We start from the raw sequence: 18,254 nt of genomic DNA, 5'->3' as shown, positions 1-18,254 counted from the left end.
AAAAAAAAAAAAAAAAAAAGGCATCATTGCAATGTGCACAGTCTCTTTCACCAAACTATAGTTGCTCTATATACATGTACTTCTCCTTTGCTAACATAGTATTATCTTTAGGGAACCCCACTTTCTACAATTCTCACTAGTGGATGTTTTTCTTGATTTAAATGTATGTTAATTTAGCAGTATATAATTAACTGTGTGTAGTTTTCTTTAGTTATGGGTATATTTATTAAAGTTTGTTTAATTGATTAATCAGCTGACAGAGTTGGAAAGCTAATGAATGTACTTCAGATTTTAATTTATAATTTTACTCTACTGTAGCTCTTGCAGATATATTGTATTTTTTCCTCACTATGTTTATGTGCAATTACATATTTCTTGTAATAAAAAAATTCACAAGTGTTCCATGAGCTTGTAAAATGTAAAAGACTTCTACAACTTGAACTTTTAATACAATTTGTAAGTACATCTTAACACATGGAGTAGGCTACTTAATTTACTGGAGTCCTTTATATGTAGCACTTTTACTTTTGATACTTCAGAACAATTTTTGTTGCTTTGAGCAGGCCTATTTTTATGTTGAAACTTTTACATAGCTACTTAATTTACATTTTACATGATTAAATGACTTTTGATAATATTTTGTTACAACTTTTATGGTTATTAAACAACAGAGCTGAAATTCTGTCATAAAATATATGAATTTGTTGGAAATTAACATTGATAATTAATAAAAACGTAAATATCCCAAACTCATTGGTTTCCTCAAATGTGAATATTTTCTGTTTTTTTTAATTTTCTATGGTAATAAACTCAGTGTTTTGCTGCCTAAACAAAACGAGCAATATAAGCAATATGTGAACTTGAACAACTTTTTTTCACTATTTCCTGGCATTTTATAAACCAAACAATGACAGCGACCTGGCTGCAGGTACTCTTGGAATTAATTGGAAAAACGATCTGCAGATTAATCGATAATAAAAAAAAATGCATCACTAGTTGCAGCCCTATTACAACTCATTGTACAGCAGGTGGCAAAGTACCAAAATAAAATAATTAGTGAACAGCTGTAACAAAACGGCCACTTTTCTACATTACCTCATGTGTTCCAGGAAGTGAAAAACAGTGGGTCCCCTGGAAGGGTTAAAGGGGCCTCGGTAAGTCCCTAGGCCCGATTTTGGCAACTAGCGGCACAGATGAAATAGCGCAGAGTTCATCGAGGTCATGTAGAAAGAGCTTCTACGGAGTCACTGTAGGAGTTTTTCAATTAAACGGCTGCGTTCCTACTGAATCAGAAGAGGTCGGCGTTAGGACCCGGGAGAGCGAGCTGCCACAGAGGCATTGCAGACAACGCGTTGGGAGGTGAAGTGGAAGAAAGGCAAGAGAAACGGAGTAAATGAGAGCATTTTGTCCAGATTGGTGAGGGACTTGACGTAACACACCGCCGAAACAGCTCACTATAATGAGACGGACACGTTGTTGAGTTCCTCTCCAGGTAAATGTCCGCGTTTCCTTCGCATGGTTAACTACAAGAGGTCGACAGCTAGACAGGGTAGGTCCCCATTGTACTTACATGGGATGCGGTTATTCTCACCCAAGTTGCCCTGCTAGGCCCCATATCCTTTATGTCGCTAAATGCAAACCTGAAATGAGGTACTTTCCTGACCTCACTTCGTCGTAGAAGTTGCTTATTATAAATGGCAAGGACTTATAAACGTCCAGCAGTGAATTATAACCCGTTGTTGTTTTTCCACAAACAACTGTTAGCCTCTTTGTATTTGTTAACCATTCATTTTTGACAGTAACCACAATGGCCAAAATATCTACAGTCATGTTACTTTAAACGCTTTTCCAGTCTGCAAGAGTTTTTTTTTCTTCTTGTACTTAGTCACACAGGAGGCAAATGAAATCAAATGAGCTCAACAAGAGAGCAGCTCGTCCGTGGTAATGAGCTGTCACTGCGTTTGTTTACTTGTTTGAGTGAGAAATTTACTGGCACAGTAATTTCACGTTTAGTCACTAGATCTTCTAGCTTGTTGCTGCTTCTGTTGTCACACTGTTGCATTCACATAGTGATAGAAAGTTGTACATCTATGCTGTCATTTGTTCTCTAAAGGGTCCCAAGTCCTTCTGAGTTACAGTTTGGGCACCAGGGAGGTCATAGGAAATAAGCCATAATAGTGTTGCTTTATTATTGTTCTCTCTAGCAGTCAGTAGAATGAGGCAGTGCATGTGGGTGACTGTATTTGTGGTAGGTTTTACTGTTATCCCACCTGACAGTTATGCATGGTGTATACTAAATCACCTTAACTACAGGATTCATTTTGAAGGTTCTTATCAAAATAAATCAAAAATTGTAAAAAGTTTCACAGACATGAACAATTTAAAGCCAGATAAACCTCAGATTACTGATGTTACTGTCCGTCTGTGTCCATCTAAAACAGTCTGGAAGGAGAACATTGTCCTTTGGCATGCTTGTACCATTAACGCCTGTAGTGTCGAGATGTTTTTATTGTTCATGTGTGTACGCAGGGGAACTTGGCATGTGACCCGGGGAAGACGCAACAAGCTAGCAAAATGATGCAGCCAATGACTACTTGGCTCTCTCTGTTCTGTTTAGAAAATACCGGTCACCTCCTACCCAGTCCCCTCACAGCCCCGTGGATGCAAATGTGCCACCACTTGTATGCAGAATCTGATTAGTGTTGTTTGAAGTTTTGGCCCCTGTGTACAGGGAGACCTATTGTGCCTGTCCCCCCATGCCTGTGCCACAGGAGTTTTAGATTCATTATCATGGAGATGGACATGCTTCTGTTGATCATAGGCTGTCGTCACTGTCACATGATGGCACTCTTCTCGGTCTGTGTCACGAAACTGTGGATACTATTTGTTTCATTCACTGTGTTTGCTATGTGCCAAGTGATATCATTTGCAGCAAGGTAAAGAGACTAGGACTTTTTCTGTGTGGTGTCCTTTTTAAAAGACAGTGTTACAACTGATATGCAGTTCAATAAGTTCAGCCCTGTCATGCATTTCTAAGGGCTTGTCTGAGCAGCATGAAAACGAATACATTAACATGAGTCATTGAGGGGTTGCTGTTCATGCCATCACGCGATTGAAGGCTACTTTCCTTTCAGGGTTGTACTAGTTGGCTTTTTTTTAATTATTGGGCTACACCTACCCACAAAAGTTTTATCATTAGTGATATGTTTTCAGGGAACTTGAAAGAGGAACTTGACAGTGTGTGGCACATCACACAAGTACTGGTCCCATTGTGGCATTAGAGTGCATGTCAAATGTCATTTCAGGCACTGTTTTCCTGCAGCAGGTGAGTTTGTTTGATGTTCTCATTTCTCTTAATCATTTTGAATATTTTAGTGTGATGCGCCGTTTCTGTAACCATAAACCAGCTGCTGACAAAGTTGTTTACCCAAGTGTCAGCAGAAAATAGAGCAAAAACAGACCTGTATCTATTGATCTGTGATGAAGGAAGCAGTGTGGTGATGTCGGCCTGAATTTCTGCTTCCTGCCTTAAACGCATGCGACTGTCCTCTTTGGCACAGTGACAGCCTTGGTGTGTGTGGCATCCCTGCTGTATGACACTGATTTGCTTTGAATGGGGTGCCCCCTGTCTGAGGCGGAGCCAGAAAGATGAATGATTGAAAGCTGCACTGACAGCAGAGCAGGCAGATGGCGGCCCAGAGGCCTGAGGACCATGTGACCCGCTGTCAGGGTACTGGGTTCATTCAGTGGCTGCTGGCTGCAGCCCAGCTTTTCCGCACAGGCCGCAGTAGCAACAGGTCGCTCCTATTAAAACAGCAGTTCTCTGTTGTGGCTCCAGAGCTGGTCCTTGTGCATGCAGTGCTTTTTTGGCTGTGGTGTGTGTTTGTGCTCAAGTTTGTTTGTTTGTGATGTATCGCAGTGTGTATATGTTTGTGTGCCCGAGTGTTCACTAAGATGCCGAAGTGATCCAACGGTTTGTGTGATTTAGTTGAGTTGCACTGGGCGTGCTTTTTCAAATCCCCCTCCAAAAATCCTTCCAGCATTGACTGTGTGACACAAGCAACCTTAATGCAATAAACAAAAACACATGGCAAAAATAAATCCTGCTTTCATAAACTCACTTTCACTTATTTATGGACGGGAGCAGAACGACGTGGCGTGTGGATCACACATTAGCTGGTAGATGTATTTGAGCCTGAGGCTGTACTGATGTGACTCGTAGCCTGTCAATAGTCAGTCACTTCCTGTTGTTGTCCCCACCAATAAGCTGGATGGGGCCACTCAAACAGAGCTCTCTTTTGATGGCTTTACTCTGACGAAGCTGCAGGAGGCCAATTGATTTCAGTTGATGGTCTGAGATTGTCTAGTGCATCGTGTGACATTTTGTGTGAACAAGCATTGCAATTGATCTTTCCTTCTTGCTTCTGCCCTGCATTCAAAGCTGACTTTATATCATAAAGAAGTACTGAATAAATCAAAAGGTCAAGTGTTTTGGTTGTGATAGCCTGCAGGTTTTTTTTTTGTGTGTGCATGTGTGTGTGGCGTTGATGAATAAACAAGAAGCCTGTGATGGGATTTGTCCCCATTTGGTTTATGAAATGACTTAGCAGAGTTTTATACTGTTTTTTTTTTGCATTTTCACTTGAGGCAATACTGTTGCTGCAGATTGATCTCTTACCCATATTTAGTTTTTATGCTGCACTTTACTCATACATCTCTCTGAAGACCACTTCACACATCTAAGTGTGACAGCACTTGTATCCATGGCTGTTTTACATCATGTTCTTCAGCAGATTACATTTGCATAAAAAAGATTATGTGTAAGATCAAGATCAAAGTTTTATTGTCAATTCATTATACAGTATGTGCAGGACGTACTGAAAATTGAAATACCTTTTCTCTCTCACCTAGAATTGAATGCCATACCATTTAGGAAGCTAAAATAGAATAAAAGTAGAATAAAAATAGACTAAGAAAACCAAGAAAACTAAGTCAAAGTGATTGGGATAAAAACTAAACGGTACAACCTAATAGGCTATGACTCAAACCCTGTGCAATCAGTGATAGTAGTGCAAATAATAACAAGAAGATGGTTGTGAGATTGAGTTGCACATGGACAGTAGTGTTTTTTTTTTGTTTCCACAACAGTAAGCAGCAGATTTACCTGTAATATAACAAAAAGGGGGAATGTATTGAGTTTGTGCAAACAGCAGGGGTGGTCTTCCTATATCTTTTTATGCTCTGTGGTGGGTTCAGCATCCTCACAGCCTGGTGGATGAAGCTGTTTGTAAGTCTAGTGGAGTGGGCCTGAAGACGCCCATACCTTCTCTCTGAAGGCAGGAGTCTTGAAGATGTCTGGAAGGGAAGGCAGAGGGGCACCGATGATCTTACTGGCTGTTTTCACTATGCGTTGCAGGGTCCTTCTGCAACGCTGCAACGTTACAGGAGGTAGTACAGGCTCTGTACCACACAGTGATGCAGCCAGTGATGACGCTTTCAATGGTGCCCCGGTAGAAAGAGTGCATGATGGGTGGTGGGACACTAGCTCTCCTCTGTTTGCGGAGGAAATAGAGGAATGTTTGAACCTTCTTGGCCAGTGATGTGGTGTTGTTGGTCCAGGAGAGGTCCTCAGAGATGTGCACCCCCAGGAACTTGGTGCTGCTAACTCTCTCCACTACAGCACCGTCGATGGTCAGTGGTGGCTGCTTTAGAGGTTTTCTCCTGAAGTCCACAATGATCTCTTTAGTCTTCCCCACATTGAGGAAGAGGTTGTTGTCCTTACACCACTGGACCAGTTGGCACACCTCACTCCTGTAGTTGGCCTAATACAGTCGTGTCATCTGCAAACTTGACAATGTGTTTGGTTCTGTAGGTTGGCACACAGTCATAGGTCAGCAGTGTGAAGAGCAATGGGCTGAGCACGCACCCCTGTGGAGCCCCTGTGCTCAGCATGATGGTCTTGGAGATGTTACTGCCGACCCGCAGATTTTGTGGCCTCCCTGTTAAAAAGTTCCAGTTGCAGAGAGAGGTTTTGAGTCCCAAGTGTCCAAGTTTTTGTGTAAGCTGCTGGGGAATTATTGTTGAATGCTGAACTGAAGTCTAGGAACAGCATTCACATGTAAGAGTTTTTTGAATGTAGGTGGGTTAGGATTGGATGGAGAACAAAAGTAATAGCATCCTCTGTGGACCTGCTTGACCTGTATGCAAACTGAAATGGTCGTGAGAGGAAGGAAGGATGGACCTGGCCTTCTGCATGACCAGCTGCTGGAAGCACTTCATACTAATTGAAGTCAGTAATGTGATCATTTACCGTTGATCTCAAAGACCATTATTAGTTGTTCCTTGGGCTTTTGACCGTGTCACAAGATTTTTTATATTATAAGGTATAATATTTAATGTGTTTTTATTAATTATGTTTAAAATAAACATATACCTTGTTGAATATTGACAAACCAATTTACATATTTCAGGTCGAAGGTTAAAGAAAAATATTAATTTAGGAAGATTGTTCTTGGTGATGGATTTTTTTTTTTTTTTTTTTTTTTTTTTTTCCCCCCCAGCCTCACATACAGTAACTTTGGTTGATGAGCTAATGTGTTTGGGTGCTGAAGGATTCTCCATGTTTTTTTGTTTTCTGATAAAGGTTTAAAATGATCATTATTGTACAATATAGGGAGGTTAATAATCGCTTGTAAGTTTAAAGAAGGTCATTGGCTAGGCAGTGGAACACTAGATTGATCTTTTCAGAGCAAAGCGATTGGAAAATCATTTTGTTTTCAGAACTTAGTCTGACATCTAGTTCAACCAAAGATTTAGCCAAAACACACATCTGCAAGTGGGATATAGTAATCCCTGCCATCCCACTCAGAAATGCACATGCTAAGCACACGCATCCAACCTTGCCAGATTCCTTACTTCCTAACTCTGTCTCCTAAATAAGACAAAGAGTCCAGGAAATGAGATATAGATTAAAAAAAAAAAATCAACATCGATAAAGCTGAAAAATAAGATGTGTGTATATACATTCCAAAATATAGTTTTTGCCAAATCATAATGAACGCAAGTGTAAAATAAGTTTTAAATTCATCATTTTAAGTATCGTGTGCGAGAATTATTTGATGTCATGCAATTTACTGCTGTTTTGGTCATGGGAAAAAAAAAAAACCTCCAGTCTATCAGGGATGGTTGTGTGTCAACAGCATGGAATTTTCCAAATTGGGAAGCGTCATTGTGAATGCCAGAAACCATGGCCTTACACAGATATTTGAACCTTGTAATGTTGCAGGTTCCACATGTGAAAGAGGCAACATTGTGGTTTTAGTATATGCGTTGACTTGAGGGTTAATATTCAGAGGAGTGAAAACATCTTTCACCTCAATACGAAGATAATTTTTACTCTTCTTCAACTAATAGGTAAGCACCATTGAAAAGGCAGCTGTGAACCCAGGACCCCATCTACAGACTCCTGCACGAGGCTTAGTGAAGAAATCTCAGTAAACAAAGCTGCCTGTCCCTGTGGGAAACCTGGATCCTCCATCCTGCCCAACAACATGACCAATGTGGTGATCGTTAAGGAGGGATGGCTGCATAAAAGAGGTCAGTCTTTTTCTCTACAATCTATTTAATTGGATATAATAACTTTTGTAGAGTCTGGTATTTTTGCACTCGAAACATTGCTGTGCTTGAAACCAAGCTGGAATCAGAAAATTGCTGTATGCACCTAATTATTTAGATGCTATGGTGTCAAGATGAAGCACAGTCATCATCACATCATGCAGTAGAAACTGTGCAAGCTTGTGGCTTAACCAAGCTGGCACAGAAGATGAAGTATGCAGCAGAATATGTTCGGTATGCAAAGATTTCAAAGTCCTCTGTCAATGCTTCTCATAGAAATGTATTTATATTGCAAAGAAAATTGTACTCATTGCATGGCAGTTCCAGCCACTCTATAATTTGGGTGTAGACTGGAGTAGAGACTAATGATTCACATTTTTAAACTAATACTTCAACTATTTAATAAGTCAGCATTAATTTCATTCCTGAGGTATTTGGATTAGCAAGAATTTACTGTAGTACACAATTGACGCATTTGATTTCTAAATGCTGCAGAAATGCTTGATCCCAGTGACTGATCACCGGTTGTCTTTTAACTGGCAGTATGTCAGGTCTAATGTAAAGAGCCATCCAGTTGCAGAGGGCTTAGTGGGCCCCATTTAGCTGCTCTGACGATGTGGCATGGCGTGGCTCTGTGTCGGGCGTGAGTCTCGTTGTTTGGATGAAGAGGCATTCCTCACATACCTGCTGGCCTTGAACAGCTCTGTGTGCATGCTAACTCTGCTTTCCAGCTGCCTGCTGCCTCACAGAGCCCGCTCCACCAATGCCACCCGGGGATGCTATTACTCATTCATTAGCCACATTTCTGCTGTGTATAAGACAATCCAGCAAAGTGTTTAATCAAACAATCCTGGTTTTCCTACAGCTCTAAATATAAAGGAAAATTAATGTCACAAATTAGATTTGTTATGTGCCAGAGGAAATGAGAATAGGAATGTTCTTTCTTTGGAGGGGGATATGTAAAATTTGATTAGTTTGGCGTGACAGGCAAAGGTTAAGGCAAAGGTTTAGGCTGAAGTGTCACTCATTCAGGGTTTGTACATTTGTTTGCTCACTGTTATTCTGGTCTTTGTTCCTTTATCCAAGTATTATCTTTGCCACAAAACTGGCATAGGTCCATTTTCCCCACACCTTCAGCAGCCCTGATAAGAACAGGTGATTCTGAAAGACGGCCTGTGTAAAATGTAACTAGGTAGTCAAATAGTGACTTGGGGGGGAAAAAAAAACAGAGGGGTTGTACATGAGCACAGTACACACACACACACACACACACACACTGTTCTAGCAGTGACACCCTTCTAGTTGTGACAAACGCACACTAACCAAACAACCCTTCAGGAATAGTGAGCTGGCATGCTGTTGCAGCCCAGCAGCTGTGCCCTGTGAAATGTCACCCAAAGCTTCTGTGTTTTGATCAGAGGGCGTCCGCCTGCCTCCTTGACAGGAAGGCTCTTAGTGTCACGTCACTGTCATGCAGTCTTTGCCCTAGAGCCACTACACAGAAGGCGGACCTGCAGTAGCCCTGTCGTGCTGTCCATCACCTCAGCTAGGCAATCCCCACTCAACCACTATCATCCCAGGTTGCGCCTTGAGTGGAGTTTTTTTTGTTTTGTTTTGTTTTGTTTTGTGGCGCCACCCAAGTGACTCATAGCACCATGTGGGCATAATAATAAATGGCTTCCAAGTGTGTTCAGCATGCTCATTACTCCCATGTGTGCATTCAAAACACTAATTTAATGTTTTGCAAAAGATAGTCCCCCATATTTACATCAACATTTTGTGTGTGTTCCATGTATATGGGCTAGCATCAAACTGACTTCACAGAAAAAAAAAATACAGTTAAAATGTGGGTTTGTCTTGCAATAATGGCCATGTAATGTTTCTGCATAATGAATGGATTTGTGGCGGGTCAGTCACAGATCAGAAGCTGTGGTTTTCAGCTGAGCACACCCATGTCACCCACTCCAAGTGTTTGACTCTTGTCTAACTGGTCATGTTCAGTATGCACACGTAATCTCTGCAGAGGCCTCTGAAAGAAAGTGGAGCAAACCTTGTACCTGGGTATTCTGTAATCTGCTGTAACAGCTGCAGATTCTCAGCCTGGACAGAGTGCTCTGTACATTTGTTCCAGACAGGCTGTGCTGTGTGAAATGATCTCACTCTGAAGGACACACCTTCATACTTTCTCCTTAAGCCCTGTGCTGCAGTAATGTGTTGGGATTGTGGACACTGCCAGGGATGTGTTGTTGTGACTGTTATCTGTTTTGGAAGGACGGTTTTGGAATGCAAGGCAAAGCATCCCAGTAGGACGGAGGAATGTGTGCATGTCTGTGTGTACATCTGGACATGGATATGCAAAAGTGTGAGTGTATGGACAGTGTGAAAAATATTTATTCAGCAGTTACTCTGCCAGCAGGACATTATCCTGTGTCCTTATAGACTACGTTGCAAGTACAGGCTTGTAAAAACTTTTTTACTATCATAACAACCTGTTATGTGTCCCCAAAATAATACATCCCTATGTCCTACATAAAGTGCACTCACACACTGTGAATATGCTTGTGGCCACAGAGACCAAGCAGCGTGTCATTTCTTTTTGCAAGTGTGTTTTTCCGAAGTTTCCATCAAAGCCAGAGCATCATCAGACATCAAAGAGGCAGATTGTGGCTTCCCTAGTTTCCAGGGAAGCGCTGCGGCCAAGAACCTAGTGAAGCTCGACAGAACAGCGCTCGCTTGTCCTCCCCTCTTTCCTTGCCCTTGTTTGTTTGCTCCCTGACAAGTATAAAGAGCCAGCCCCCTTGTTAGGCTAACGAAGGCCACAACAACTGTTGGGTAGGGGTAGCACACTCAGCTGGCTCTGACTCATGAGAAGAGGGGTGGGTGAGAAAGGGAGGGAAGGCAGTGAACACACCAGTAGAGATAGCGAGTGAACAATAAAAGGGCAGGCAGAGAGGGACTGAAGTTGAGCAGCATCTTTGTCATGTTCCGAGAACATTGCTCAGTGACCCAGACAGCCTCAGCAGAGTGGATGGATGGTGTGTGTGTGTGTGTGTGTGTGTGTGTGTGTGTGAGAGAGAGAGAGAGAGAGAGAGAGAGAGAGAGAGAGAGATGTGCTGCATGGCCTCTCCCGTGGTTCAGTTGGGAGCTCATCAGCTGATTGGCTCTTTTGCTGCTCATGCGGCTAAAGGACACTCATGAGCTGCTCCTCCAAGTGAGACCTTGTTGACGGTCCAGGAAAGTGCATGAGACATGAGTGGGAATGAGAGAGGGTAAAAAGGAGTAGAAAAGCATGTTCTGGCTTTGTAAAACACCAGACACAGTAGTCAGGCTTTTTTTTTTTTTTTTTTTTTTTTTTTTCATCTTTTGAGTACGGTAGCTATGCTTCATACATCTGGTGAACAGGCCTCCAACACAGGCTCTGCTTACTGCTCTTAAAAGTAGCAGACCCACCTGATTAGGACTGTCTCACGGTGCTACAGTGCTGACTTTCAGCACTTTGACATGTTGCCAGCTTTGCTGCTGGGCTCGCCCAGCCCCTACACATCCCCGCATTATGGCTGTCTTGGGCCACACTACAGCTGCAACACAAATGCGCGCGCGCACACACACACACACACACACACACACACACACACACACACACCATATTGCAGAACTAGAACAATGGCTCATCCAGTTCGCTGATATTATTTCCTATGCTTTAAGGCATTTTACCAACATGCTATAAGTCCAGTTACCAAAAAAGCCTTTAAATGAATCCCAAAATGTTTCACTTTATCTTGAAGCTGCCTTCATCAGTCTGAGGTGATTCAGACATGGGTCACTTTTTCATGAATGTTACTCACGGCTGAAGACATACTCACGGTTGATGGAGAGAGCTACAGTACACACATGATAATTGCCATGCGCGCAAGATTGGAGAGCATAAAGTGATGTGAGGCCAGAGTTTCCTTACAACAGCATGGCAAATGAACATGAGTGTGTTCTCTGAGAATTTTTTTATTACTTTATTGTTGCTTAGGGCCTTTTCCAAAAGTGAGCTGAGCACCTTAAGAGAACTGTTGCAAATGGCAGGCCCACTACTTATCAACAGCCTACCTCAGTCAGTATGTCGTAATCTTGCGCATGCCTGTCCATTAGGGATGGGACGATATTTCTTCTCATTATGATTTGATGCACGATAGGGTGTGAGTATAATTCAAATCAATCATGACACAATTAAAAATTGGGTGACAACAATGTATGATTAGCTGTGGAATACTTGCACTTTATTCCTTGTTCCCCTCTCCTCCTTCTCTAGCACTGATTTGATTATGTAAAGAACCACCAGATATATTGACTTGCAGTCTGTTGGGCTATTTACAAAAAAATCAAGTTGCTGGTCTATGGAGACCACATGATGTATGTATATCACTAGAGAAAACTATACATATTGTGACTTTTTTGTACCATGAATATTGAATTTCGATATATTGTCCAATCCCTACTCTCCATTAATGTGGTTGCATGCAGTTCAAACTTGTGCCATGTTGGAAGTGATAAGTAAATGCTACCTGGTCCATTCCGGTCTGGTCCAGTCCAGTAAGATTGCCATCACGACTTTTACGTAAAGGCGACTGGGGTCTCGTTCAGACATGATGCCCACACATGCAGATACTGTCAGATTAACACACTGGAGTGCATGGCTGAAAGGGGCTTTTAAACAAAGTTGCACAGTGTTTTACTAGATGAATTTTAGCAGTGTGATTACCATAAATACAGTAGGTAGAATTAACCCTACTTTTATCTCTACATTTTACAATCTATTGATGGACATTAGCTATTTAATGGCTAAGTATTGATTGATTTATTTAATAATAACAATAATCTTAATCATTATTTTAAAAAGAGATGATCGGGTAAAGGCATGTAAAGATTTAATTCAGTCTTGCATCCAAATTTGTGGAGTGGAAATGTCAAAGCTCGAGATTCTCTAGAAAATGACCAGCAAAAAGTCTTGTCAGGCCACTGTGCACTGAAAACAGCTGAGATGAGCAAAGTGAGTGATAAGTGACTTTTGTAGAGGGGTAAACTATGGGATATAATTCTATGATATGTTATTTAGAAATGTGGCTGAAAGCAATAGATATAGCATGTACTACTGTTTCCTAACTTCTTGCAAATAACTTTACAACAGACAAATCCAGTTTTGGTTGTTTAAATACTCAGCCACAACCAAATTAGTAAACAACAATGGAGGAAGTTGAAGTGCCAGACTGATCTGGGAGTGGAGCCCCTGTAGGCAGGGTCCAGCAGCAGAGGGTGTCACACCGGGACGCCAGCGCTCTGGCCGGGTGTCTGGCTGTCAGCACAGACCCCCTGCTCTGGGTAATGGGAAGCAGTCTTCCTGCTAAATGTGGTGGAGAGAAGTAAATTACTAGGGTGCAGCTGTCGGCAGGCAGGCTGGCTGGCATGGCAGGGCTGAGGGAGGTGGCACCTCCGCCACTCACGGCAAACCCGCTGTGTGCTTACTTTGCTATGCAGAGTCCGCCTGCTCGCCACAACTGGTGCTCAGCAGCGCTCATAGTCTCTGGTACTCTCCTCCCCTTATGAATCTGTTTCCTCACCATCCTCCTCTCTTTCCTTCCTTTTGTTCTCCTCCATTCTTACTTGTACATTCTTCCTTTTTTTCCTTGTACACCCTCTCTGCTTTGGCCTGCCCCCACCAGCTCACCCCTCTGTTTTCCCCCACATCCAGCACATGCTCCTTACCCACCACCCCACCACCCTGTTGCTAGGATAATGACCCTGCTGACAACTCGCACCCATGGCGGAAGCGGCTATGGACCAGCGAAAAGCTCCTAGTCTTCATCATCAATCACATCACTGGCACTTCTCTCCAGTACAGGGAGGTTAGGGCAGACAGAGAGATGAAGGGAGGGCTCGGTTGTCTGCAGACCGAGACTTGACTATATGATCCAATATGCATTACCACATCAGCTTCTTCTGGTACTCAGGATATTTTACAAGTCATTCGAAGACCATACTGAATGTTTTGTCATACTTTTTAGGAGAACGTTGGTCTCCACAGTATTGAACAGCTTGAGAGCATGTCCCCTTAGAAAAATTTGATCCTCTGGAGTTTAGTCTTTGCTTGTCTGGAGGTGTTAGATCTTAGACTACTCATTTAGAGTTCACTGGTACTAATTTGCTCTAAATAATGTGTTTATTTGTTTGCCATACAGCAACCCAGTTAACTAATCCATGGACTGCTTGTTTACTCAGGGAGCGGGGGGCAAATCTCAGACCCAGTGTGACAGGGGGGAACTTCCCACAGTGTCTCTATGGTAATCAGCAGGTGTCACTCACCACAGAGAAGAAGTGAGGGCTTTCTTATGAGCGTGAGAAAGAGGGGCAGCCTCCATCACACCCCAAACGCCCCTCCCTCCCCCCCAGCCCTTTCATTTTTTTTTTTTTCCCCCCGAGTTGGGGTAGCAGCAGCAAGTGCTGGAAAGAGGGGGAAGAGGCAGAGCAGGCTACATTAGAGCCTTTTGCGGGCCCTTTCCTGCAGCCCTATGATGCTGCTGCCAAAGCCCTGGCAATGGAGTCCACCTTCCAGCTGCATGGGAGAGACAGGGGCCAACAAAGAAAGTTTGGAGAGGAGGGGGGTGTCAGGAAAACATAAGGAGAAAATGAAATAAATCTAAAGAGCCTAAACTCATGGGCAGTTTAGGATGGAACGTGAGCCTGGTGCGGTGTGGTCACCACAACAAGGGGTGTAGTAAATGGGTAGATTGCTGTCAGGGCGGCATGAGCTGTTTGGCCTAGAGTTCTGCAGGTCAGAGCAGGGGATGGTATGGGGCAGAGTTTGTGGTTGCTGGGGCTCAGTGGTGACCCCTGCATCAGGGAGCCCCCTCTCCTCGGGAGTGGGCGGCCCGTGGCTCATTGAGATGCAGGGCACAGGGTGGCAGGCCGCAGCTGCAGCCTATAGACAGACCCCAGCAGAAAAGGGCTGAAGGGATGGCGGGGGTGGCTGAGGAAAAACCAACAAAAGGCACAGCACCCTCCCCCTCCTCCCTCGCTTTGGAGTTCTAATTCCCTAATCCTCAACCTCCGCCTACCCCCCTTCTCATCCGATTCTCACCCCTCAAAACACACACACATGCACAGTTCATGCACTTATCACTAGCTCCCTTCCTCTCATCTCCAAGCCATGAATGGCCAGACAGGGACAAAACCCAACAGCAGTCCCCTCAGGAAGTTCAACCACTGGGTGCGGGCACTAAGAGGCACGTTTTGTCTGACCCTCTCTCAGTTCCTTTCACTGTGTGTGTGTGTGTGTGTGTGTGTGTGTATACGTGTATGCACGCGCGTGCAGGTGTACGTTTAGCCACACATTGTGTGGGTGTGTGCGTAGTTTACAGTATCTAGTGACAGATGTTCAGCCTCTGTTTTAAGACGATTGTTTTGGAAATGTTAAAATTATTTAAAGTAGAAAAAATAAGATAATAAAAATAAGACAATGTTAGGACACTGGCGTCTGTATTGGGGCCCACATGATGAATGCGTCTTATTCAAAACCAACAAGCTACAGCAGCTGGGACCTCAACGTTCCTGTTATTGTCACATAGAGATGGACAGAACAGGATACTCCTCGGAAACAGCCACTAACCTCTGTCACTCTGTGTTCCCTTTCTTTTTTCCTCTTGTGTCTAAAGACATTTTATTTATTGAGTTCTCAGTGAGCCTGCCTGATGGGTTGACTTGCAAATGGCTTCACTGTCGAAAGGAAGCACTAATGTAAATTTGAATCCAAGCAGGTCTTGGTCTTTTTATTGCTGTTTTTTTAAGAAAGAACTTGTCGGTTTGTAATGCTGTGCTTGCTGAGTGCAGCATCTGAAATTGAGTGATTCACTTTAAGATGCTTCAGAGATGTCTCTCAGTAAATGTTTACTTTTCTTTTTATGCAAATTCTGTGGGTGTACAATCTCTGTTCATAAACGGTTTTGTGTAGACTTTATATAGAATGCTTATGATTGATCACACACACATATGTAAGTATAAAAGACAATGCTCCACCTGTACAGTTCTGGCTGAACCTGTTCTCTCCCCCCTGTACCTTGTTGTGTGTGTTTATATCTATGGGGTATAGAGGGTGTGGCAGTGACATGTTGGAGCTGTCCAAATGCTGGGCCATGCAGCAGTAGGCAAATAAAGATAAATTCTGTTGTGTTTGGCAGCGGTTCTCCGTTCATTATTTTCCACTTTGCACAGCGCGTATCCCAGGCCTCAGCAGCTGTTCGTCATGTAAAGACACTCTATCAGGCCCTGACAGCTCCTCCCATGCATGCACGCACACATTACGCATGGTTCATACATACTTCACTAGCACTCGCACCCCCTGCCAGCCGTCCTGCATATGTGGGGAACATATGTAGTGATCTGTCTCACTACCACTCCACTCAGCACAACTTTAAGCACACTGTGTAGCTTTCTCATCCCCTCTAGTTCTCTCATCTTTCATCTGGTGTCACATCTCTGTCCTTCTCCTAATTTGTTTGAGCCACATGTTCTGCTGTGATACTTTGCATTTATTAGAAAAGCTTTGATTTGGCAGCTCAGATCATTTGGTGGATTTCCTCTTAGCAAAGCGTGTCATGGCAGTTAGAGCCAGACCTGACTCTTGAACCAGGTTTTATCTTATCTCTAGGTTGTGGTCAGTCTGCCTGTTGCCCTGTTTCCAGTCCTGGAGAACATGTATACATCAAAAGGGTTTAGTTTACTGGAACGCTGCAACAGTGAACTGACTTAAAAGCAGAAGGCTGACCTGTGTTGTTCTGAGGCCCCATTGTCTTTTGTCAACAGTCGGCACACTGGCTCACACTTTACACAGGATGTATATGGGGCCTAATCTGTAAAGCATTGAGTTCATGTAATATTATAACTAGTTTATATAGTTATAGAGTTTTTTGTGTTTTTTTATAGTACTATTATATAGTAGTAATATTAAAGCTATTATATCTGAAATTTGGAGTGATATTTGGCATCAGGTTATTTTGCTGGTGTACAGCTTACAGCTGGAAAAGACTCCCTGTCTATAATTACCAGAGTAATGTAATTTTGTATCCGCTTATACTTTAAGTGTTTGAGTCAAAACTTAAAAATGCAAAAAGCACAGCTGTCATTTTCACTGTCCGTCATGTCAGTGCTTATCAAAAACTGATGTGGAAAGTAGTACAGAATAGAAGTAGAAGGGGAAATGGGTGTAAATAGGAGACTGACAAGGGTCATCTTTGTTGTTTACTCTCTGAGCGCAGACTGTTTGCAAGGGGGTTGCACTGCAGAATAGTGAAGACGGAGACATACAGACAAACGGATATAGCTGCTTCCACTGTTGTCATGTGATCAGATTGGTGGTTACAGATGAGGAAGTTGCATTGTCCTCCTGTCTAGGAAGAGGATGTACTAGTTAAAGTTGTGTGTTGCAGATGTGGAGTTGCATTGCTGTGATGCCAAAGATGTGTGTCATTGTTGAGAAAAGAACATGCGACAAACCCTCACACAAACAATTGAGCTTTTTACATCAGCATGTTTAAAGCTTGCTTTTTCCTTTTTTTTTTTTTTTGGGCATATGCATTATCATATGCACTGGGTCTAAACCTGTTTCAGAAGAGATTTAGACCCAGTGTCACACTGGTTCCTTTTATGCCTGGTAGTACTGCGACAGTGAATGATGAGCTAGCATTGCCATCTCCCTGACATCCATGTGACAGAGGCCACCTCATTGGGGGTGAATGTCTACCAGTACAGTTCATGTCATGCAGTGCACCGCTATGTCACAGATGACCACCCTCACTACTTCTGGTGGGTGCTGTGTATCGGTGGAGCTGGCAGGAGGGCCTAAGAGTCTTCTTCCAAGCAAATCTGTTTCACACAGATAACTTTACATGCCTACCAGGCAGTGAATGTACACACAAAAAATGTATTTACACAGACGCACATGCGTGTGTACACCTGTCTCTGCCCATCAGAAACTGAGTGCTATAATGTACGTGAAGTCTTGAAGTGATTTGCGGCATTACTGCTGCTCAAACAAAACTTCTAAACCGAAGGTTTACTGACAAGCATGTATGTTGAACTTTCATCTGTTCTCGTGGTGTCAGGTAGGGGGCTCATTACGCTGTCTCCGCTTTGTGCACGTACTGTCCTAACTGTGGGCTGGCATGGTCTAAAGCTTGGGGCTGTCGGTCAGCCAAAACCTGACCACAAAGCAAAGCACCAGCTGGGGCCCAGCTCACGAAAACAAGACGCAGTGCTCTGTGTTGTGGAGACTTTCTGACCGCACTGTGAAAGATTTAGGCAACTTGCATTTGTGTTGAACAGGCTGTTGGTTTCATTCCCATCTGATATTAGAATGATTACATGTACTCTTAAACTGAGCCTCCTCTGTGCTTTGATTATTTCGATTGTATGCTAAGCATGTCTGCAAGCACTAATGTGCTGAAGCAAGGAAGTCTGGTTCTCTTGAAGGCTTTTGATAAATAACACTGTGCATGTGTATTCTCTGGAGACCAGTGTGCATGTGTGGATAACTGATGTAGAAGGTGATTGGTGAGCCTTATAGTTTAAAACAGACAAATGACTCATCATGGTAATTCTGA

General features: G+C 43.0%; 1 protein-coding gene across 2 annotated transcripts in view; it reads left to right on the top strand.

Annotated features, from left to right (window-relative positions):
• Positions 1-1,100: 1,100 nt before the first annotated feature.
• akt1 (v-akt murine thymoma viral oncogene homolog 1) overlaps positions 1,101-18,254 on the top strand; it is a 43,688-nt gene continuing 26,534 nt past the window's right edge. Inside the window, exons 1-2 of one of the 2 annotated variants that reach the window (XM_020614555.1) lie at positions 1,101-1,492; positions 7,414-7,596. In XM_020614555.1, the coding sequence (XP_020470211.1) occupies positions 7,551-7,596 (46 nt within the window). In that variant the 5' untranslated portion in view covers positions 1,101-1,492; positions 7,414-7,550. Of the gene's footprint in view, positions 1,550-7,413; positions 7,597-18,254 lie in introns of both variants that reach the window. The other variant, XM_020614556.1, reaches the window with a different exon arrangement.

Source organism: Monopterus albus, unplaced genomic scaffold (genome assembly GCF_001952655.1).
Source record: "Monopterus albus unplaced genomic scaffold, M_albus_1.0 scaffold147.1, whole genome shotgun sequence".
Lineage (NCBI taxonomy): Eukaryota > Metazoa > Chordata > Actinopteri > Synbranchiformes > Synbranchidae > Monopterus > Monopterus albus.
The sequence above is the reverse complement of the archived record's forward strand: the minus strand, read 5'-3'. Positions and strand labels throughout refer to the sequence as shown.